The sequence below is a fragment of the Mesoplodon densirostris genome, chromosome 1, assembly GCF_025265405.1.
Source record: "Mesoplodon densirostris isolate mMesDen1 chromosome 1, mMesDen1 primary haplotype, whole genome shotgun sequence".
NCBI lineage: Eukaryota > Metazoa > Chordata > Mammalia > Artiodactyla > Ziphiidae > Mesoplodon > Mesoplodon densirostris.
This window is the reverse complement of record NC_082661.1, coordinates 163,178,829-163,204,246: the sequence shown is the minus strand read 5'-3', so window position 1 is coordinate 163,204,246 and position 25,418 is coordinate 163,178,829. Positions and strand designations below refer to the sequence as shown.

The following is a 25,418-nucleotide window of genomic DNA, read 5'->3' as shown; positions in this document are numbered from 1 at the left end:
TTTTTAAATAGTACTTGAAATGGTATCTCACCACGTTGAAAAAGAAATATATATATATATTATATATATGTATATATAATATATACATATATAATATATATATATATAATATATATATAATATATATATTATATATATATACACATACATGATCTATAAGATCTTCCAGTGGTGGGGCTGCAGTAATAATCTGCCACCTGTAGTATGCCTGCAGCGTGCATGTTGCTTGTCTGTTAATCAATGAAATGTCTGTGTATGTCTGTCTGTAATTTGCATTATGCCTGAAAGTCTCTATGCTCGTTAACCTTTTACAGGTGCCGCGCCATTCCAAGGAAATGCAGGTACTAAAAGAATGGGCAGTACTTATAAAGACACAGCACACTTTGAGCTTCACCCTCTCCTCCTGCCTATCCTCAGGCAATGTTTTGGAGTTAGATATTTGTGACCAAGTTAAGGAAGTACAACAGAGAGTTAGCTAATGATTGAATGAGGGCCATGTATATTTCCCACATATTACCCATCATCTGACTAAAGAAAAATAAAAGATTTAGTATAAAAAAGAGATGGAGAGAGATTGAGTGAGATGGATGAATCATTACTTTATCAAATTATCAAAAGTTTTTCCTCAAGATGTGACTAGAAAAATGTTTTAGGACATATGCACATATTATTGGTTTTCTTAAAAGATTCTCAATAGTGTATGTGGTATGTGAAAAAATAATACAGAGATTAACTATGTTAGGATATTGATGAATAGAGATTAATAGGCTGATGGATCATAAAATTAATTACATTAAGGTTAAATACTGAACACTGGTTGGTTGATTCTCTTTAAAATTATAATAGAATTTTTATGTAATGTAGTCTTTAAATAAGATCAAGCATTCACCTATTCCACACTTGTGGAAGTTCACAATTTGTTTACTTAGGGAGGGGAAAAGTATACAGTAATAGCCTCAAAAAAGTGGGGCAATGTTTACATATATTATATATATGGTATAGACGTTTTTTCAACATTATAATAACTTTGATAGTAGAGAATTCTCTTCCAGAATGCTATGGCTTTGCCATAGATATTCTTAATCTCTATGTGGGAAAGAAAAATATTCTGACTCTTTCTAATCAGTGCCTCCAAAAAATCAATTTTCGTTTTTCAAGTTAGTCACAAATTTCTTTTTTGAAATTTCTTTTACAAATGTGTTCTTTTATATACGATGCAAAGTTTTAAAATAATTTAAGTCAATCTACCATGGGTAAAGCCTTATTAAATAGGTATTAAATAGACTTGAGCAAACCACTTATAAAATCCAACAACCTTATTAAAGGTGGCGAATGCTATTGTGATTATGAAAATCATTAATGCTATTAAAAATAATGATGCCACTGATACTAGGTTTTATCACTGAAACTATTTTCAAGGGCTAAAAATGGGGCAAAGCATAACATGAGCCCACTTCTTAATGGGTTCACAATCTAAATTACCATCTTGCTCAACCTCCCATTTTGAAAATGCAAACTCTTTTATGTCACTTATGGAAATTGTTAAGCATAATAGCCCCATCTCCTTGTTTTCATGATGAGTGTAAAAAACTATCTAAAATTCTTCACATAAATAATGAAGAAAATCAGCGTTGGCTATAGTAAAGATGGAAGTCATCCTATTTTCCTCACTTTAAAAAAGAGGTTTTACAGATGTAAACGTTCATTGCTTTGTTCATCTCTTACACTATTTCTTTCAGTTCAGATGCCATGCTTTTCAAAAAACTGTCTGTTTTAGAATGCTTCCTCTTCCTGGTAGAACTCAAGTCACCAATGAAATCTTGTGTCTTAAATTATATCTCCTGAAATATATCATTGGCTCATGTTAAAAGAAAACTGAGACCTACTCCTCACCCTCAAGTCTTAACATCAGTTCTTATTTTGCCAGTCTTCACTTTCATTTAAGCAGACAGCTTGTCCACTGGATCCTGTTAAAGATAATGTGAAAATCACAAGTTTATCTTATTCACAGTGCAGGGTTGTGAAAGGGGGAAAGAGGACAGAGCCTATACAAGGGGAAAGAATTAGGGTAGAACATCCTTGATAAAAGCATTGCTTAGTTAATCCTTAGTTCCATTTAGATCAGTGCTAATGTGACAGGAACTAATTTTTAAAAAATTTATTCAATCTTAATTAATTTATTTTTTTTTCCATTTTTTTTATTAGTTTCTGCTTTATAACAAAGTGAATCAGTCATACATATACATCTGTTCCCACATCCCCTCCCTCATGCATCTCCCTCCCTCCCACCCTCCCCATCCCTCCCCTCCAGGCAGTCACAAAGCACCGAGCTGATCTCCCTGTGCTCTGCGGCTGCTTCCCACTATCTATCTAGCCTACGTTTGGTAGTGTATATATGTCCATGCCTCTCTTTCGCTTTGTCACAGCTTACCCTTCCCCCTCCCCATATCCTCAAGTCCATTCTCAAGTAGGTCTGTGTCTTTATTCCCGTTTTACCCCTAGGTTCTTCATGACGTTTTTTTTTCTTATATTCCATATATATGTGTTAGCATACGGTATTTGTCTTTCTCTTTCTGACTTACTTCACTCTGTATGACAGACTCTAGGTCTATCCACCTCATTACAAATAGCTCAATTTCGTTTCTTTTTATGGCTGAGTAATATTCCATTGTATATATGTGCCACATCTTCTTTATCCATTCATCCGATGATGGACACTTAGGTTGTTTCCAGCTCCGGGCTATTGTGAATAGAGCTGCAATGAACATTTTGGTACATGTCTCTTTTTGAATTATGGTTTTCTCAGGGTATATGCCTAGTAGTGGGATTGCTGGATCATATGGTAGTTCTATTTTTAGTTTTTTAAGGAACCTCCATACTGTTCTCCATAGTGGCTGTACCAATTCACATTCCCACCAGCAGTGCAAGAGTGTTCCCTTTTCTCCACACCCTCTCCAGCATTTATTGTTTCTAGATTTCTTGATGATGGCCATTCTGACTGGTTTGAGATGATATCTCATTGTAGTTTTGATTTGCATTTCTCTAATGATTAATGATGTTGAGCATTCTTTCATGTGTTTGTTGGCAGTCTGTATATCTTCTTTGGAGAAATGCCTATTTAAGTCTTCTGCCCATTTTTGGATTGGGTTGTTTGTTTTTTTGCTATTGAGCTGCATGAGCTGTTTATAAATTTTGGAGATTAATCCTTTGTCAGTTGCTTCATTTGCAAATATTTTCTCCCATTCTGAGGGTTGTCTTTTGGTCTTGTTTATGGTTTCCTTTGCTGTGCAAAAGCTTTGAAGTTTCATTAGGTCCCATGTGTTTATCTTTGTTTTTATTTCCATTTCTCTAGGAGGTGGGTCCAAAAGGATCTTGCTGTGATTTATGTCATAGAGTGTTCTACCTATGTTTTCCTCTAAGAGTTTGATAGTTTCTGGCCTTACATTTAAGTCTTTAATCCATTTTGAGCTTATTTTTGTGTATGGTGTTAGGGAATGATCTAATCTCATACTTTTACATGTCCCTGTCCAGTTTTCCCAGCACCACTTATTGAAGAGGCTGTCCTTTCTCCACTGTACATTCCTGCCTCCTTTATCAAAGATAAGTTGGCCATATGTGCGTGGGTTTATCTCTGGGCTTTCTATCCTGATCCACTGATCTATCTTTCTGTTTTTATGCCAGTACCACACTGTCTTAATTACTGTAGCTTTGTAGTATAGTCTGAAGTCAGGGAGCCTGATTCCTCCAGCTCCTTTTTTCATTCTCAAGATTGCTTTGGCTATTCGGGGTCTTTTGTTTTTCCAAACAAATTTTGAAATTTTTTGTTCTAGTTCTGTGAAAAATGCCAGTGGTAATTTGATAGGGATTGCATTGAATCTGTAGATTGCTTTGGGTAGAAGAGTCATTTTCACAATATTGATTCTTCCAATCCAGGAGCATGGTATATCTCTCCATCTGTTTGTATCATCTTTAATTTCTTTCATCAGTGTCTTATAATTTTCTGCATACAGGTCTTTTGTCTCCTTAGGTAGGTTTATTCCTAGATATTTTATTCTTTTTGTTGCAATGGTAAATGGGAGTGTTTTCTTGATTTCATTTTCAGATTTTTCATCATTAGTGTACAGGAATGCCAGAGATTTCTGTACATTAAATTTGTAACCTGCTACTTTACCAAATTCATTGATTAGCTCTAGTAGTTTATCGGTAGCATCTTTAGGATTCTCTATGTATAGTATCATGTCATCTGCAAACAATGACAGCTTTACTTCTTCTTTTCTGATTTGGATTCCTTTTATTTCCTTTTCTTCTCTGATTGCTGTGGCTAAAACTTCCAAAACTAGGTTGAATAAGAGTGGTGAGAGTGGGCAACCTTGTCTTGTTCCTGATCTTAGTGGAAATGGTTTCAGTTTTTCACCATTGAGGACAATGTTGGCTGTGGGTTTGTCGTATATGGCCTTTATTATGTTGAGGAAAGTTCCCTCTATGCCTACTTTCTGCAGGGTTTTTATCATAAATGGGTGTTGAATTTTGTCGAAAGCTTTCTCTGCATCTATTGAGATGATCATATGGTTTTTCTCCTTCAACTTGTTAATATGGTGTATCACATTGATTGGTTTGCGTATATTGAAGAATCCTTGCATTCCTGGAATAAACCCCACTTGATCATGGTGTATGATCCTTTTAATGTGCTGTTGGATTCTGTTTGCTAGTATTTTGTTGAGGATTTTTGCATCTATGTTCATCAGTGATATTGGCCTGTAGTTTTCTTTCTTTGTGACATCCTTGCCTGGTTTTGGTATCAAGGTGATGGTGGCCTCGTAGAATGAGTTTGGGAGCGTTCCTTCCTCTGAAAGTGTTTGGAAAAGTTTGAGAAGGATGGGTGTTAGCTCTTCTCTAAATGTTTGATAGAATTCGCCTGTGAAGCCATCTGGTCCTGGGCTTTTGTTTGATGGAAGATTTTTAATCACAGTTTCAATTTCAGTGCTTGTGATTGGTCTATTCATATTTTATATTTCTTCCTGAGTCAGTCTTGGCAGGTTGTGCATTTCTAAGAATTTGTCCATTTCTTCCAGGTTGTCCATTTTATTGGCATAGAGTTGCTTGTAGTAATCTCTCATGATCTTTTGTATTTCTGCAGTGTCAGTTGTTACTTCTCCTTTTTCATTTCTAATTCTATTGATTTGAGTCTTCTCCCTTCTTTTCTTGATGAGTCTGGCTAATGGTTTGTCAATTTTGTTTATCTTCTCAAAGAACCAGCTTTTAGTTTGGTTGATCTTTGCTATCGTTTCCTTCATTTCTTTTTCATTTATTTCTGATCTGATCTTTATGATTTCTTTCCTTCTGCTAGCTTTGGGGGGTTTTTGTTCTTCTTTCTCTAATTGCTTTAGGTGCAGGGTCAGGTTGTTTACTCGAAATGTTTCCTGTTTCTTAAGGTGGGATTGTATTGCTATAAACTTCCCCCTTAGAACTGCTTTTGCTGCATCCCATAGGTTTTGGGTTGTCGTGTCTCCATTGTCATGTGTTTCTAGGTATTTTTTAATTTCCTCTCTGATTTCTTCAGTGATCACTTCGATATTGAGTAGTGTATTGTTTAGCCTCCATGTGTTTGTATTTTTTACAGATCTTTTCCTGTAATTGATGTCTAGTCTCATAGCATTGTGGTCGGAAAAGATACTTGATACAATTTCAATTTTCTTAAATTTACCAAGGCTTGATTTGTGACCCAAGATATGATCTATCCTGGAGAATGTTCCATGAGCACTTGAGAAAAATGTGTATTCTGTTGTTTTTGGATGAAATGTCCTATAAATATCAACTAAGTCCATCTTGTTTAATGTATCATTTAAAGCTTGTGTTTCCTTATTTATTTTCATTTTGGACGATCTGTCCATTGGTGAAAGTGGGGTGTTAAAGTCCCCTACTATGATTGTGTTACTGTCGATTTCCCCTTTTATGGCTGTTAGTATTTGCCTTATGTATTGAGGTGCTCCTATGTTGGGTGCATAAATATTTACAATTGTTATATCTTCTTCTTGGATCAATCCCTTGATCATTATGTAGTGTCCTTCTTTGTCTCTTCTAATAGTCTTTATTTTAAAGTCTATTTTGTCTGATATAAGAATTGCTACTCCAGCTTTCTTTTGATTTCCATTTGCATGGAATGTCTTTTTCCATCCCCTTACTTTCAGTCTGTATGTGTCTTTAGGTCTGAAGTGGGTCTCTTGTAGACAGCATATATATGGGTCTTGTTTTTGTATCCATTCAGCCACTCTGTGTCTTTTGGTGGGAGCATTTAGTCCATTTACATTTAAGGTAATTATTGGTATGTATGTTCCTATTCCCATTTCCTTAATTGCTTTGGGTTCGTTATTGTAGGTATATTCCTTCTGTTGTGTTTCTTGCCTAGAGAAGTTCCTTTAGCATTTGTTGTAAAGCTGGTTTGGTGGTGCTGAACTCTCTCAGCTTTTGCTTGTCTGTAAACGTTTTAATTTCTCCATCAAATCTGAATGAGATCCTTGCTGGGTAGAGTAATCTTGGCTGCAGGTTTCTCTCCTTCATCACTTTAATTATGTCCTGCCACTCCCTTCTGGCTTGTAGAGTTTCTGCTGAGAGATCAGCTGTTAACCTGATGGGGATTCCCTTGTGTGTTATTTGTTGTTTTTCCCTTGCTGCTTTTAATATGATTTCTTTGTGTTTAATTTTGGACAGTTTGATTAATATGTGTCTTGGTGTATTTCTCCTTGGATTTATTCTGTATGGGACTCTCTGTGCCTCCTGGACTTGATTAACTATTTCCTTTCCCATATTGGGGTATTTTTCAACTATAATCTCTTCAAATATTTCTCAGTCCCTTTCTTTTTCTCTTTTTCTTCTGGAACCCCTATAATTCGAATGTTGGTGCGTTTAATGTTGTCCCAGAGGTCTCTGAGACTGTCCTCTGTTGTTTTTATTCTTTTTTCTTTATTTTGCTCTGCATCAGTTATTTCCACTATTTTATCTTCCACCTCACTTATCCGTTCTTCTGCCTCAGTTATTCTGCTATTGATCCCATCTAGAGTATTTTTTATTTCATGTATTGTGTTTTTAATCGATGCTTGATTCATCTTTAGTTCTTCTAGGTCCTTGTTAACTGTTTCTTTCATTTTGTCTATTCTATTTCCAAGATTTTGGATCATCTTTACCATCATTATTCTGAATTCTTTTTCAGGTAGACTGCCTATTACCTCTTCATTTGTTAGGTCTGGTAGGTTTTTATCTTGCTCCTTCACCTGCTGTGTGTTTTTCTGTCTTCTCATTTTGCTTATGTTACTGTGTTTGGGGTCTCCTTTTTGCAGGCTGCAGATTCGTAGTTCCCGTTGTTTTTCGTGTCTGACCCCAGTGGCTAAGGTTGTTTCAGTAGGTTGTGTAGGCTTCCTGGTGGGGGGGACTAATGCCTGTGTTCTGGTGGTTGAGGCTCGATCTTGTCTTTCTGGTGGACAGGTCCACGTCTGGTGGTGTGTTTTGGGGTGCCTATGGCCTTATTATGTTTTTAGGTAGCTTCTCTGCTAATGGGTGGGGTTTTGTTCCTGCCTTGCTAGTTGCTTGGCATAGGGTGACCAGCACTGTAGCTTGCTGGTCGTTGACTGAAGCTGGGTGCTGGTGTTGGGATGGAGATCTCTGGGAGATTTTCGCTGCTTGATATTATGTGGAGCTGGGAGGTCTCTTGTGGACCCGTGTCCTGAAGTTGGCTCTCCCACTTCAGAGGCACAGCACTGGCTCCTGGCTGCAGCACCAAGAGCCTTTCATCCACCCAGCTCAGAATAACAGGGAGAAAAAGCAGAAAGAAAGAATTAGTAGAAGAAAGAAAGAGAGAGGGAAAGAAAGGAAGAAGTGAAGAAAGGAAGGAAGGAAGGAAGAAAGAAAGAAAGGAGGGAGGGAGTGAGGAAGGATGGAAAGAAAGAAGGAAAGAAAGGAGGGAGGGAGGGAGCAATGAAAGCAAAAGGAAGAGTGAATGGAAGAAGGGAGGGAGGGAGGGAGGAAGGAAAGAAAGAAAGAAAGACAGGAGGGAGGGAGGGAGGAAGGAAAGAAAAAGAAAGTGGAAAGAAGAAGGGTGGGAGGGAGGGAGGAAAGAAAAAGAAAGAAGGAAAGGAAGAGCGGAGGGAGGGAGGGAGGAAGGGAAGGTAGGAAAAAAAGAAAGAGCAGGTAAAGTAAAATAGAATAAAGTATGAAATATAGTAGCGTTATTAAAATTAGAAAGTAATTATTGAAAAAAAAAAAAACGGACCGATAGAACCCTGGGACATATGGTGGAAGCAAAGCTATACAGAGAGAATCTTACACAGAAGATTACACATACACATTCACAAAAAGAGAGCAGGGGGAAAAATCAAAAATCTTGCTCTCCAAGCCCACCTCCTCAATTTGGGATAATTCGTTGTAAAAAGAGGAAAAGGGCAAGAAGTCTGAAATCTTGCTCTCTAAGTCCACCTCCTTACTTTGGAATAATTCGTTGTAAAAAGAGGAAAAGGGGGGAAAGTCTTAAATCTTGTCCTCAAAGTCCACTTCCTCAATTTGGGATGATTCGCTGTCCATTCATGCACTCCACAGACGCAGGGCACATCAAATGGACCGTGGAGCTTTAATCCGCTGCCTCCGAGGCTGCACAGAGAGATTTCCCTGACTCTGCTCTCACAGCTCCCGGGTCTCAGCCTTGGACCTGGCCCCGCCTCTGTGCGTAGGTCGCCGGCGGGCGTCCATTCTTCGCTCAGACAGGACGGGTTTAAAGGAGCCGCTGATTCGGGGGCTCTGGCTCACTCATGCAGAGGGGAGGGAGGGGCGCGCAGTGTGGGGCGGGCCTGCGGCGGCAGAGGCCGGCGTGACGTTGCAGCAGCCCGTGGCGCTCCGTGCGCTTTCCCGGGAAAGCCGTCCCCGGGTCTCGGGACCCCGGCAGTGGCGGGGTGCACAGGTCCCCCGGAAGGCGGGACGGACAGTGACCCACGCTCGCACACAGGCCCCGCGGCTGCGGCGGCGGCGGGCGGCGGCGGCGGCAGGCGGCGGCGGTGGCGGGCCGCGGGGGCGGCGGCGGCGGCGGCGGCGGCGGGCCGCGGCGGCGGCGGGCGGCGGCGGGCCGCGGCGGCGGCGGGCGGCGGCAGGCCGCGGCGGCGGCGTGCGGCGGCGTGCGGTGGGCGGCGGCGGCGGCGGCGGCGGCCCACGCCGGTCTCCGAGGTCCACGCCTTACCCGCGGCTCGCGCCTGTCTCCGGCGCTTCCCTAAGCAGCCCCCTTAATGCCCTCTCCTCGCACACCAGGAAACGAAAGTGAAAGTGAAAAAAGACTCTTGCCTCTTCAGCAACTCCAGACCCTTTCCCCGGACTCCCTCCGGGCTAGCCGTGGTGCACTAACCCCTTCAGGCTCTCTTCCTGCCGCCAGCCCCAGTCCTCTCCCTGCGCTCCGACTGAAAGCCGATACCCGAGCCTCAGCTCCCAGCCCCGCCCGCCACGGCGGCCGAGCAGACAAGCCTCTCGGGCTGGTGTGTGCCTGAGGGCACCGATCCTCTGTGACGGAATCTCTCCGCTTTGCCCTCCACACCCCTGTTGCTGTGCTCTCCTCCGCTACTCCGAAGCTTTCCCCCTCCGCCACCTGCAGTCTCCGCCCGCGAAGGGGCTTGCAGTGTGTAGAAACCTTCCCTCCTTCACGGCTCCCTCCCACTGGTGCAGGTCCCGTCCCTATCCTATTGTCTCTGTTTATTCTTTTTTTCTTTTGCCCTACCCAGGTATGTGGGGAGTTTCTTGCCTTTTAGGGGGTCTGAGGTCTTCTGTCGGCGTTCAGTAGGTGTTCTGTAGGAGTTGTTCCACGTGTAGATGAATTTCTGATGTATCTGTGGGGAGGAAGGTGACCTCCGCGTCTTACTCTTCCGCCATCTTCCTCCGGGGCCCTCTTCAATCTTAATTTAAATTTCAGTAGCCACATTTGGCTAGTGGTTACTATACTGCATGGTGCAGATTTAGATACTCATATTCTCATTTAATTTTAAAAGACAAAGATTAAATGTTTTCAATTTAGCCTTTGAAATAGACCCCAAAGAATAAAAATGGTCATCATTCTTTTGAAGATTCATTGTTCCTTTTGTTAATTTCAGATGACTAATCTTGGCTTCTGTGTTTTTAATCTCCTTCATTCAATATAATTAAAATATATCTTGTAAATTAGTATTACACACATATATACATATGCATGTGCATGTGTATATAATTAATATATATGCATATATAATTAATATATGTATACAGGTATATTATATATAATTTTTATTAGTGGAAATTCAATAAATACATATAAAAATTTTATGGATATTAGCCATGGAGCTAGCCTTAACACTTCTGTGGTGTGATGGTTAAGGTCATGGCTTTGGAGTCAAATAGACGAGGGATCAAATTCTAGTTCTGTGACCAGCTAAGTGACCTTGGAAAAATAACTAAACTTCTTAAGTCCTCATTTCCTTCAGTGGGAAGAGATAATAATGCTTCATACATTGTAGAATTGTGGTGAAGATTAAATGAACTAGTACTACAAAGCATTGTGCGTCTCTCATAGTGTTTGTTCAGTAAATGTCAACATGTCAGCCAGTCTCATTCTTTTTTTTTTTTACTTTATTTTTTTATTTTTTGCTTTATAACAAATTTAATCAGTTATACATATACATATGTTCCCATATCCCCTCCCTTTTGCGTCTCCCTCCCACCCTCCCTATCCCACCCCTCCAGGCGGTCACAAAAAAAATGTCATGAAGAACATAGGGGTAAGACAGGAATAAAGACACAGACCTACTAGAGAATGGACTTGAGGATATGGGGAGGGGGAAGGGTAAGCTGTGACAAAGTGAAAGAGCGGCATGGACATATATACACTACCAAACGTAAGGTAGATAGCTAGTGGGAAGCAGCTGCATAGCACAGGGAGATCAGTCTCATTCTTAATGCTGTGTAAGGGGTCATATGAGTACAGCATATCCTCAGAAGGAACGTGTTTTTTCTTTCCTGTGGCTAACAATGGATAATTCCCAAGCTAACTGAATATAAACAGTGCCAATGAGTTTTAGTACTTTCTCCTCCACTGGCCACACAGGGTATAGGGTAGTCTTACAGAGTGCCTCAGTATAACAACAGTCTTATACAGTTTGGAGAAATGATACAATTTTCAAGTATTTAAAAAATTGTCCCAAGGAAGGAGGAAATAAATTTAATTCAGTGAGGCTTCTTCTTGAGCTTCTAGCTTTTGCTTTTAATAGTAACACTGTGCAGGGATGTACCTATTAGCTTTCAGAAGGGGCCAATTCCTTTATTACAGCCAAACTTAGGGAATGATCCTTGTCATTTGAGAGGCCTTCAACCTGTGATCTTATAAATGACATCAGCTGAAAGAAAAGGAGCTGACATTACCAACTGGGATGGAAAAAAATAACTAACACTAAAATACATAAAGTAAGTTCTTCATTCCTGGTCCCTCAACTACCATCATTAATATCAATGTGCAATGAGGGTATTTGTCCCACTCTTTTTTGACAAACAATCCCCAGACATCCAACTGCCACTCAGAACTTCCTAAGATGTTCATTTCCTAAGATGTTCACTTCAGCAGCAGGTAGAGATGGAGGAGATGAGATGTGTGCCAGCCTATGTTTCTTCTGACTCTAGTTTCTGCATTTTCCATTAGGTGATCCTCCATGGATGGATACTGTGCTTGACAATTTTTTGAAGTTAATCAAAGAAGCAGGGTGTTCATATACTTTGAAATTGGGTTATGGTGTTTTCCCCTTCCAAAGTGAGTCATGGTGCCCTTGGGTCTAATGCACCTAGACTGAATTAAAATATAGAGAGAAGGGACCATCAGAGTGGCAAGTTACTATGGAAACTGATAATGATGATGAATAACATCATTCATAAAGTGTAAGACTTTGTTAATTGTAGGGAAAGCCTGTTCCTAACGTAAATATTAGACAATTGGAAAAAAAATAGCATGCCCATATTTGAGCATCAGCTATACTTTGTTAAGTTTTGTTACAGCCTTAAAAGAAAAGCAAATTAAAGCCAGGGCAAGGAAGGGAAACATTTTTATATTTTTTTACAGGAAATAAAATATTTTAAGAGTTTTGAGTAACACCATCAGTTTAAGGTTTTTGCCAAATAGAGATGATCTTTTTTAAAAAAAGCCTAAAGTTGGAAGATTTAGTTCATTGTAAATTAAATAAAAGATTGGGATAAAATTAAAGCAAAGGAAAAAAACAACTGCAATGCCCACCAAATATTTAGTAGAGGGTGCTTCTGTATGGGTATATGTTCACAGTTTATAACATTCCCTAAATGTATAAGTCTGGAAACTAGAAAAGGAAAAAAAAAGGCTAGATTGGTAGCTATTTGGTTAGAATGCATACATACGCAGTGAAAAAAACTTCATTGCCCAGTTGAGGTTTTCAAATATCAATAGAGTTATTTAAAATGCTGGTAGAAGTGTTAGCTCTATTTAGAAGAACAAGCATAATGGGGAAAAACTCTACTACCTGCTTAGGTTGAAATGAAAACCCTCAGGATTATTGATTTTCATAATCTACAATTGCTTATTTTTCTGTAAAATGTCTAATTAAAGTGTCTATTTAAATCTCATTAAGAATAAACTATGCAGTTTATATAGATTATCCCAAACTATAAGCAATTAAGAACCTGTAGAATTTAACTGGCCCTGGGAAAAGAAGGTCTAAAATACCTGTGCTTTCACCTGCAATATTCTGGCTACCTCAGCTTCCTCTCTCTGAGCAGACACCATGACCCATGACAGCTTTGTGGCAGCTGTGCTGTGATATGAATAAGCAGCTATTCAGAGTAGATGTAAAGAAGCAAACTCATTTTACTGTAGTTTCTTTTGCACTAGAAAAATTTGATTCCTCGCTTTTAAGAGTAAAAGTAAACTAAGTAAAAAGAAATTTCAATTGGAAAAAAAACCCTAAATGCATGACAGATATGTAAATATCATACATTTCTACTTAGTTATTTGAAAAGAATTCATAAGTTGAGATGGTCCTGTTAGCATTTAGGTTTTTGTGTTTGTTTGGACACTTTGTGCAGTGTCTTGATCAAGTCAAAGAATGCACCCTTTGAAACATGTAAAGAAATCACTCTTTTATTAAAAACAGATACATATTAATATAGTTTTTTAATCATATAGTCAAAACCATCACCAAAATTAACTTCAGAATACTTATATAGAGAGAGATTTAATATACAGATTTATATTGCCCAATACAGCAGCTATTAGCCAGTTGTGACAACTGAGCCATTATTATGTGGTCAGTCCAAATTGAGATGTGCTATAAGTATAACATACCCATCAGATTTAGAAGACTTAGTAATAATAAAAAGAATGTAAAATATCTCAATAATTTCATATTGGTTACATATAGATATGATAATATCTTGGAAATTTGGGGTTGAATAAAACACATTATTAGAATTAATGTGTTTAATGTCACTTGTTTCTTTTTATTTTTTAACTGTAGCTACAAGGATATTTTAAATTATGTCCATGGCTCTTATGTGTGATTTGAATTATATATTTCTATTGGCATTGATGTGGACAGTGTTTATCTCTAAACACAAAAGAGAAGTTCTGTAATTTAAAGAGAAACAATGAGGCAAGTGTATGTATGTGTTTGTTTATTTCTTATTGCTTCTTTAATTTTACAACAAATTTAGTGGCTTAACACAATTTATCTTAACAGTTTTAGAGGTCAGAAGTCTGAAATGGATCTCACTGGGCTAAAATCAAAGTATCAAGAAGGCCGCATTCTTTTTGGGGGCTGTAGGGTAGAATCCTTTTTCTTGCCTTTTCTAGCTTCTAGAGGCTACCATCCCACATTCTTTTGCTAGTGACCCAGTTCTTCCATCCTCAAAGCAACACAGGGCAAATATTTCTAAGGCTGTCATCCCTCCAGTTTCCTCTCTGCCCCCTCCTTCTTTTATTTATAAGGACCCTATGATTAGGTCCATCTGAATAATCCAGGATAATCTCCCCATCTAAAGGTCAAGTGGTCTGCCACTTTAAACCTCCCCTTGCCATTAACCTAAATAATCAGTTTCCTGGGATTCGCATGTGGACATCTTTGGTCAACCATTCTTCTGCCTACAACAATGTGTATACATATACTTATATTTAATCTGATAGATAAATATATAAAATCCTCTTTCTTTCCTCCCTCTCCCTCCCTTCCTTCCTGCCTTCCTTCTTTTTTCTTTCTTTCTCCTCTCCATTTCATACCCCCCAAAAAAGTGTTTTTCTTCAGACTTTTCCCTTTGTTTTCCTTTTGTACTACTTCTTAATATTTTAGGTCTCATAAAAGCTTCAGATAGTCTCATCTCACCCGAATACTCATAGCTAAAGGCCAGGACATGATGACACAGAAAAGCTACGTTGTTCATTTTGGTGTTTCTAATTAGGGAGGAATACCTCAGAATTTGGAATTGTTTGCTATGTTCCTCAGGTAGAGTAATAACTGACACAGCAGCCATATCAGAAGGAAAGGAATGTGGATTCCAGTGGGTGAGCACATTTTTCAGCATGGATAGAAAGTGTAGAACTTTCATGAAAAAGAAAAGGCTTTGAAACAAAGCCAAATAAAGGAAAGAGGCAAAGAACTTCTGTGCCTCTCTAAGAGGCTTTGTTAGTTTAGCACACCTGCTCAGACCTTTTGAGATTATCTTGGGACATGGTTCTGTGAGTTGAAAAGTGGGTTCCTCAAGAAATTGTACAAACGCAGCAGCGACTTGGTAACATCTCTTCACCTAGTCAAATAACTGGAAAAATTCAATCTTAGTTTTCAAGTATAGTTGATTAGAGACAGTTTCACCATTGCTTGAATTATATTGAGGGATAAAAAAGCTTACTTATAAGATAATTGATAAGAATAGTCCTTAGGAGTCCAAATTTGGCCACTCCATTTTTACACAAAATGATTCAAAGACTTTTCCAAAGGTAATGATCCATGGTTTTAAGTGAAACCCATCTTTTTAAGATATTATACTCCCTATTGCAATATTTAAATTGCTTTCTTCCTTTCAGTAATAAAAAGGATTTAACTAGACGTAGAAAACTGTTCATTTACCCTATCAATTTGACAAAGATAAATTGGCTACACATGCCACAGAGGTATAACAATAAAATCAGTGAACTCTAAACATGGTGATTTAAACACATACTGGGTATTTTCTTTCTTTTTTTTTTTCTTTTTTATTCATACCAGAGCAATTAAAATCAACTTTACTTCTGAAAGCTTTACATTATTTCCATTTAGGTAATTTTTATGGGAAAATGTACCAGCTAAAGATAAATATAATAAAATTAAGTGCTTGAGGAAGACAAAGTAAATTTATTTTATAATAATTCTGTAATTTATAACATTGTCTTTTTATTTTATAACTAGTTATTTTTAATTATATAAGTAATATTAGTAACAAGTTGTGATATGGAAAGAAAGGATTTTTGCTGTACATTTAGTCCATAATAACTTCAGTCTTGGTTTGGATGAAACTTTTGCTAGATTTTAAAATGCATTTAGTATAGGAGGTATATTTTAATTGATTTAGAGTTTAGACTGTGTCTATATTTAGAAAATATAATTGTGTAGGTTAGTAAATATCAAATATTCATGATCAGGTAAAATCTTTAAAAATGAGGGTGAAGACAGGCCAAATCCTGAGGCATTTATTAAGATAAAGTCTGTGTATATTTAAAGACAGTGACTTAAATTACACAAAAATAACTGATTATTGATTTAGACATTTGTATCTCAAAGACACGTGCCTACACAAGTTGTTTTTCTAAAATCATGAAGATAATGTTGACCTCTTTCCTCAGCACAGCTCTGCATTAACATACATGTTGGAGGTGATAATATATGCTGAGTGATATATTTGTAATCAAGACATTTTTAAAGAATACTTAATAAAAGAAAGTCAGCAGGCCAAACAAGTTTTCTGTTTCTTCTCCTAATTTTTACTGGGAGATGGGAGACAAAAAAATCATAATAAAATACCTGCAGATAGAGTTAGGCACACAGAAATAAACCCCAAAGTGTCCAAAAGTGATAATTAAATACGATATAATGAACAATTCAACTGAGCTAGTACTAAGCACAATAGGAAAGCACCATAGGGAATTATGAACTTTGCCAGGGGGAGCAGGTACATATTTCATACACAAGAAATATGACCTTTGAAATAGACTTTGAAAGTTAAATAGGAGTTAGACAGATTGAGATTAAGGTGAGCACTTTATGCAAGGGAAACATCCTGTACAAACGGAGAGCATGGTAAACTGTAAGGTGAAGGTGTTTATCTTGCTTTCTGGTCAGTGGCATACCATTGGAGAGATTCAAGAAACATTAATTTGTTGGATAATTTTATTAGGTTTGTGTTTTTACTTGTTAAAATTGTCCAGGATAGACAGGATTGGGGATGAGAAAGGTGATGGTTGATGTTGTTGTTGTTTTTTGTGGTTGTCTGGCCAAGATATGAGGAGAGCATGCTGCAATAGCTGTGGATAAGGAGTGAAAGGATGCACTAGATTAGTACTCTCAAAATGTGGTCCTCAGATCAGATGCACTGACATCACCTGGCAACTTGCCAAAAATGCCAATTGTCTGGGACTCCATCCAACACCTATTGAATCAAAACCTCTGATCCGGGGTCCAGCAACCTTTTTTTTTAGTTTAATGGAGGTATAATCAATATACCAAAAATTGCACATGTTTAATGTATACATCTTGTTAAATTTGGACACATATATCATCACCACAACCAAGGCAGTAAACATATTTATTACCTCCAGCTACCTGTGTTTTAACAAGTTCTCCAGAGAATCTGAAGCACACTAATAGTTGAAGACAACTGCCCTAAAGATATATTTCTAGAGTGAAATAGAATTAGACTTGGAGATAAGGAAGATGGAGAAATCAGGAACAGCTAAAATTTATAACGTAGGCAACTAAGTAGAGAGTGATATCATTAAATGAGATAGGATAAATGCGAGGAGAGTTAGGCTAGTCCAACAAGGTACTTTTGAAAATATTTGTCAAAGAAGCTGTCATTACAAAAAAAGTACAGGTCTCTGTTCAAATGTCAGGAATTGGTTTTGATTAGACCAATCTTTGGTCTTCACTGAACCAGACAATCTGTTATTAATTTGTCTGTAGTTTTCTTTATGGAGGGGAAGTCTGGATAGAGGCTGAAACACCATTAGAATGTGTGGTATAGAGGAAAATGCTTTGGACTTGGGGGTTAGAGAGCCTGAACTATGGCTATGACCTAGAACATCTATAACACTTACCTGGCTTTGAACACTAGTTCTGTTACCTATGGAAATTCACTTAACTTCTCAGAACTCTAGGCTTTTGTTTGTTTGTTTGTATTTTTCCCACCAGGAAATATTACCTATATTTCATAATCACTGTGAAAAAATAATGTGTGAAAAACATAACAGCATAAATGATAGATTCCTTTCTTCCTTCTCAGCTGCTTGGTGATTACATACCATTTCCTTTGCAATACGCAAAAATCTGACTGAGAATTAGTGAATTGGGAGGATGAAGATGGAAGAGAGAAAAAAATACTTCTCAGGATATTCTTTAACTTGCAGAAGACCAAATAGTTACCTGGAAATTTATTTGAATAGTACATCCCTAATATAGCCTCACATAGTTTCCTAGAGAAAATTCTTGAGCAATACATCTGAAAATACTTTCTAAGGCATTGCAGAAAAAAGGGCTAAGTTTCCTTCAGAGAGACATGGGACCAAAAGATATATTACATTTTAAATATAAAATAGCAACGTATTGTAATGTTTTGCTATCAGCTACACAAATTAATGCAGATGATGCTAATTAAAAGCAAATTTAGAGAGTGATTATGTTCTTTCACCATTGTTAGGGAGAATTGATTCTTCTATAGATCTAATATGCTAAAGTAAGAAGTTAATGATATATTGATGTATTTTAAAGAGCCTAATTTAGGTTATAATTCTGAGGAAAACATTTGTGTTAATACTGAATATTAAATGACAAACGTTTTCTCTTGGAAGAGAAATGGCACCATTTGTGTAACCCTAGAGCAAGGCACATGTTGATGTTTCAAATAAATTATTGTGTATGGCTGTATAATCTCAATTTTAGTCTTATAAAACTTATAATACAAGAATTCTATTGCACATGTGCTCATTTATATGGCAGTATACAGCTGTGTGTGGCATAATAACTTTATTGAACAAAATTATGTGCTGTAGAACTTGCTGCAAAAATTTCATGGTCCCATCTGGACTAGCTTTGCAATTGAGAAGGCTGAAGTGGGCAAAGATTTTTACAGAATTACAGAAAACAGCAGTAGCTTTCTGCTGTCAATTTTAGCATTTAGAAAATAATGTCAGTAGGTGTTCAAGCTAGAAGGGTGTCTTTTTCAGACTCAAAGGGGTTTTCAATTTGGAACAAAGGCACTCTCACTGAAGGCCCTTATATAAAGATAGACATCTGGTTCATATCTGAATGTATTGGCCTTCATTTACTATGTTCCTAAAATCTTATGTCTTAAACACAACAAACCAGTTGATTATTATATTTCGCTAACATAGGCAGTTAAAATAGCTATGATCCTAGAAAATTATTTTCTGAGAGATTAAACTTGGCTAACATTACATAAAACTTAGTTATGCTATGTGCTTTCTATGGGGAAAAGAGGAAAAGGTTAAAATAAGTATGAGGTAGATTAAATGGCAGGACACAGCATTCGTTGCTTTTACTAATAGCTTCCATCTTTCTTTCCCTCCCCTTCTCCTTGCCTCTCCTCCTTCCTTCCTCCCAAACAAAACTTGAGACAAAAAGAAAAAAAAAAAAAGAGAAAAAGAAAAGAAAAGAAAAAGAAACAGTGCAAGGCCCAACTATATAAAATCTAGTAAAACTGAGTTTAGAACAAGAAAATAGTATAGTCCAAAAAGGTAGTTCTTCTTATATCTAGTAAAATGGTAACAAAATGGAGGTGCTATTATCATTGTCTTCACTGCTAACTAATCTTTACACTATGATGGTATATTTTATGTATTTTGGGACCTATGTATGCACCACTTTTATAAAGATGGGGCAACTTCAGGAAATACATTAACTAGATGGTGAAACTAGAACTGTGAGTGGTAGTAGTATGGACAAAAACTATGTTGATGATAAAAATGTGTGTCTAATAATTACTTAAACCCAACATAAGTTATTATTTTCAAAGATTATAGAAATAAGTAGGCTGGTTATTAAATCACCTGTAACAAAAGCCTGCGGGTAAAAACAAAAGTCCATGAAATGTTACACAGCCTGACTCCTACGTCCTCATTTTAAAATATTAAACTAGGGCTTCCCTGGTGGTGCAGTGGTTGAGAATCTGCCTGCCAATGCAGGGGACACGGGTTCGAGCCCTGGTCTGGGAAGATCCCACGTGCCGCAGAGCACCTAGGCCCGTGAGCCACAACTACTGAGCCTGCGCGTCTGGAGCTTGTACTCTGCAGCAAGAGAGGCCGCGATAGTGAGAGGCCCGTGCACCGTGATGAAGAGTGGTCCCCGCTTGCCACAACTAGGAGAAGCCCTTGCACAGAAACGAAGACCCAAGACAGCAAAAAAAATAATTAATTAATTAATTAACTCCTACCCCCAACATCTTAAAAAAAAAATTATTAAACTAGTCAAAACCAGGTGATATATTTTGTTTCTAAAAACAAAAATAATAAACAAATATTGCATATTTCTATGTGTGAGTTTGAAATTTTCTTTAGAATATACTTTTGAATTAGTGTAAATATTAGTTTGTTTCATAATACATTAAATATATGCTTATACATAAATAATGAATAAGATTAACAGACCATATTTTTATATGTGTGTACATATATTATTTTTAATCAATGTACAAATACACTCATATGAGGAGTGCTTTCACTGAATCAAACCTCAAATTTTGTTAATAATGTGATTGTATTTATGTATATAGTTACATACATGATGTGTTTGATGATCATCATATATATGATCATAATACATATATATATTAAGGATGCTGAGCCAATATGATACAATATAGCTTCTTCTAATATGTTGAGCAAGCTGCTTTCCTTTTATAAACAATCACAGCAAACAATCTCTCCTCCACCCCTACAAATTCTGTTCATCTAGCTATTTTCACCTAACAGAGAATCACCAGCATGCTTATAAAAGCATGTACTTGAAAAATATTAACTGAACAATAGAGAATCTTTATTTAACCTATAGGGGCAAATGAACAGGCATGATTTGAGTCAAGATTTAACTCTAGGGGCATATTAGTCTCTCAAGGGAATAAAATGATAAGCATTCAGGCACCATGTGCATTTTACCCCAGTACATGTTCACACAGTTCCAAATCAGACTATTGCTCTTTGAAGCAACATGCACTGTTTCATACTGTTAGTAGCCCAACAGTTTCACTGCACCATTGAAAGTGGACCAATATTTAATGTAGACTGTTTTGTTTAAAGTAAATTGGCATAAATAAACTTGCTGGAGTTTTAAGCTCTACTTAGATGGGTCTTGAGAATAGAAGCCAGGATCTTTGCAGTGATGCTAATAAAATTAGTTTCTGATCCATGTTTTGAACAGGAATACAGATATAATCCAAGAAAACTAAAAAATACACTAGAAGCCAATAACATATGTCACTAAAGTAGAATGTTTCTTTAAATAAAACTATGCTTTACTGATTAATGCAGACTTTCCTGCAATTTTGGCATGAAATAATTATTCTTTGAGGTATTTTCAGCTCAACTTAATAGAAAAATCAAGGGGGAGAATGCTGCTTGTGTCTGTTATATTGATTCTGTCTATAGTTATAGCCCCAAATTTTTGACATGTGCATTCCTGTAATATCTGAAGCTCTGTTCCATTTATAATCATAATTCTCCTGCTGAGAGCATGGCTTGTGCTATTGCCAGCCTGTGCCTCTCTCCTTGAGGTGAGAAGAAAAGTAATTTATATATTTTAATTAGTCTAAACTTTAGCTCTGAGTCGATGACTTTATCTTAAATCATAACACTTCTGTAGATAAATGCATCCCTTTAAGAAAAATTGCTGTTTTCACGTTATTCATTCACATGCAGCTTTTTAAAAAGGCACAGTTGGTTTGGAAAAAATAAATCATGCTTGTTTAAAATTTCTTTTAAAATAGTTACCAAGTATTTACGTACTTTAAGCCTCTTGATCACCTCCTAAGCTCCCTGCCAGAAGAACACTTTCATTTAAACGTGTTTATTTTAGTTTCTTTCTTTTTTGTAGACTTTCCAGCTGAAAGATTTTACATAAAGGACAATGAATATGTACAAGTGAATCTTAAGTAGTAGTAGTGTCTTACCCACCAAGAAATTTTTTCTGTCAGAGCTTCTACACTGTAAACATTTCACCACAAAAAATACGCTAAATTTTTTTTTTCTTTAGAAATTGCAACTGTCTGCTTTTGGTTCTAACCTTCATTTTCTCCTTGCTCATGAACTGTATCAAACACGTTCTTCATGTTAAGTAACATTAAATTAAATAGGTTTTCTTTCCTTTTGCACAGATCTAACACCAGCCTATTGGGTTGTATAGGCAAAATAAAGCCATTTTCCTCAAACTCGTCTGAATCCCAGAAGGGTGAATACAAATCCTGCTAAAGGTTTTGAAGGAGATGAGCTTCTTTTATGGCCTTAGAGATTTACTTCACAGCTATTAGGACCACATTTCCCATTACCTAGTGGTTGGGGAAAATCTTTCCCATTTATAAAAAACTGGCACATTGGAGAGACACATTTAATTTCATTCCATATGTAATTGATAGTTATAACCTATATGCTGCATTATACTAAGTTATGTAGGGGAGAGAGAGAGACAGAGAGAGAGATAAGTAAATATGGGGCAGAGACCTGGCCTTAAAAATGATTGCAGGAAGAATACATACATGCATGCTATAACAAATTCCCAATGCAAAGCAGAATATCCTTTATTTACTAAACTATGAAATATAGGCAATACTAAAATAAGGAGTGAGAATGCTGCATAAGAATAATAAAAGTATTGATAATATCCAATATTTATTGAACATTTACTATATACCAAGCACTGTGTGACATACTTTCTCTTATCTCAATATTTTCAGTAATCTTGTCGAACTATATCATTCTCATTTTTAAGATGAAAAAACAGAGTGATTAATTAATTTGCTAACACAGTTAAATAGCTGGAACAATACTGAAAACCAGGTATCTGCTTTCAGAGCACATAGGATGACAATGTAAGGAGGGGTCAAAGTGAAACGCAAAAAAGCAAAACAAAACAAACATCACCAAAATCTTCATTGGTGACTTCACTGTATGAAACAGTATTTCTGTGAAAATTGGGCAAGTCAAATTTCCAAGTTTAACTTTTCCTTTCAAAAGTGTGAGATTAATCATATTTGGCTTACAGCTTGTAGGGTTTCTTGAATTTCAAATGGTTTATCTTGTAAAAGAACTTGGTAAAATTGCTCTGCAGGTGCTAATTTTTTTATCTGTTATTGAAGTTTCCTTTTCCTTTTTTTTTTTTTTTTCAATGAGGAACTAAGTGTTGCTTAAAGTATTTTTAACAGGAAGTTTGGGGAAGCTGGGAGCCACACTCCTTTGCATTTATTTGCTGTGAGCCTCTCCCCAGTCACAGAGTTTAACACTGAAAGTGATATGGAAAGATGGAAATACACACGAATGGAGGTGCCAGGGGCAGAGCCACTTCTGCTAAGAAGTAGATAGCTGTTTGCCCCTGTGAGGAAGCTTCCTTCCCTATTGAATCACCAGCCCTTCTTCACAAAGGGATCAACTTTGAAAGGGAAAAAACAAGTTCAAAATAGGTTCCATATATGAAAAAAGATAAATTACGGGAGCAATGACTTACAAGGACTTTCTCCCTAGTAACATATTCTGTTAGGTTATCAGCATAATATGATTTCAAAGATATAAGATTTTCCTCACTGTATTGTTAACATAATTTTGTTGAAAATCAGATGAAGGACTCTAACCATTTTACAATTGTTAGACTCCAACTTCCTGTGTTTCAGTCCAGGTTCATTTACTAGCAGTGTGACCTTGGTCAAGTTCTTGTTGAGCTTCATTCTTCATCTGCAAAAATGGGGATGTTAATCATACCTATCTCATATAGTTGTCATGTGTACTAAATGAGATAATATATGTAAAATATTTAGATCAGTATCTGGCACAAACAAAGGGCTTAATAAATGCTGGCTATTATTATTAGGGGCTAGCCATGTTTTTAGAGTCATTAAATTAAATATCATCATTAGTTAGAAAAGGATCAATTGTACATTTCAGGATTAAAATTAATACACTAATAGACTCCTATAAAGTTTAAAAGTAACAGATTTCACTTCCATATATTCATATATTTCTTTCCCATTTCAGAAAGGATTTGAGGCTATTAACAAAAGTTTTTAAAGGAAAAATTCAACAGAACTGAAAATGATTAACCTAATTTTAGAAAGACAAAACCAAAATCTATGATGAAAGTAGGAATTTATAGAAGACCATGGTTAAAGGGAGCTATTGCAATTGAACCAATATTAACTGAGGCTCCAAAGGGAGACGTATAATTTAGGCACAGTCTTAGATTAATATTTTGTTAATTCAGATTAAATCCAAATAGATGTAAGAAAAGTTTCAGTTACATTCATGTACAATGTGAATCTAACTCAACCTTGTATAATTGATAGAAAATGTCCTATTACATATAGCTATCTTAAGAGCCTACTATTGTTTGTAGATTTTTTAAAAGAGGAATATATAATCAATAGGCCCTACTAATCATCTAGGGGAAAGCTACCAGGAAATTAGCTAAGGAAATATGAAATACCAGCTTAGAGGTGGGGTACTGGTATAGCATAGAGTTACAGCAAAGAAAATAGAGTCTGACTTCTTGGACCAAATCTCTCACCTACATTACAAGCTGAATAACTTGGAAAACTACTTAATCCCTCTGTGTCTCATTTTCCCATCTGTAAGATGGAGATAATAATTGTAACACTCTCACAGGTTTTTGTGGAGAATACATTTGCTGGTGCTTATAAAGTAGACCGCCTGACACTTAGTGCAAATACAATACAATCAGTATGTGATGTTAGTTAACAACATGGAATGGCTAATTGTTGTTTTGGAGAATTCTCCTAATTCCTCTCTTCCTTCATTTACCTCCTGAAAATCTGGCACAGAAGCAGGCTTGTCAGTTGTCTGTATTGCAAAGATGATCACAGTATAAAATAATACATTATGAAATTTTAGTATAAAATATAAGAACTTAAATTTAGTTTTAATTTTCATACTTTCTTAAAAATGCTATTCAGTATTTTCATATGTTCTGATGCAGTTTCTAGAGGGTACAGTTTTATGTCCTTTTTGCTGTTATCATTTTGTTTCTTTTTTAAAAATATTTGGGCACTCTCTGGGGTAATTGTCTAAAGAGTTTTTCAACTTTAGGGGAGAAAAGAACGAGAATATATGCTAATGGAAATTACTTAGAGAAACCTGAGTAAATCTAGTAATTGTGTGCCATCTGTGGTAAGGAAATTAAATAGTGCACTTAACATGATTCAATAATTAAATATGTATTTATTAAATCGTTTGTAATAGCTTTAGTATAAGACCTCAGGTCTCAAAGGCAACCACATAGTGATTACCCTTGAAGCTTCACTGAAAAGTGAGTTACACAATCAGCTTTGTTTTCTTTTACTGCCTGAGCATGAATTACCTTGAAACCTCATTGTGAAAGAAACTTTTCTGTTATTCACAACTCTTACACATGATTTCATCACTGCAGTACAACATGGGGTGGGAGTTGTGGTGGGAGGGAGGGCAGAATGTCAAGGAAAGTTGACAATAAACAGAAACAGTCAGAAAATTACCTGTGGGAGATGGCAGATGAGCAGAAATATTGAGACAGAAGGTAGGCACTCTGTACAGCAGCTGGAGAGGAGAAAAGGTGCATTAGTCAAATGAATTATGAAAAGAATGAAATCAAATTCCAGAGAAGTGTTAACATTTTCTTCATATTATTAGGTTTTTTCAGACTTTGAGATATATTCTTTAGTTGCACCTCTCCTTTTTTGCCAATGTACTTAGGGAAAAAAAATTGAATTTTAGCATTTGGAGAAGAATTCAGAACTTAAGGGGTCAACTTAGGAAATGACATGTTTCATAAACATAGACTGATTTTAACTTGATGAGCTTGAATGATTTACTTTTAAAAGTCAAATTTCACAGATCATGTCCAAATTTGTTTTATAAATCCATTTGTTTTATAAATCCACTCAGGATGCATTTTCTT

The 25,418-nt window shown here is 36.7% G+C and overlaps 1 protein-coding gene across 8 annotated transcripts in view; it reads left to right on the top strand.

Annotated features, from left to right (window-relative positions):
• PCDH7 (protocadherin 7) overlaps positions 1-25,418 on the top strand; it is a 423,700-nt gene that overhangs the window by 266,217 nt on the left and 132,065 nt on the right. Inside the window, exon 3 of one of the 8 annotated variants that reach the window (XM_060111283.1) lies at positions 315-341. The exons of the other annotated variants lie outside the window; for them this stretch is intronic. Within the exon in view, the coding sequence (XP_059967266.1) occupies positions 315-341 (27 nt within the window). The remainder of the gene's footprint in view (positions 1-314; positions 342-25,418) is intronic. 8 annotated transcript variants of the gene reach the window in all.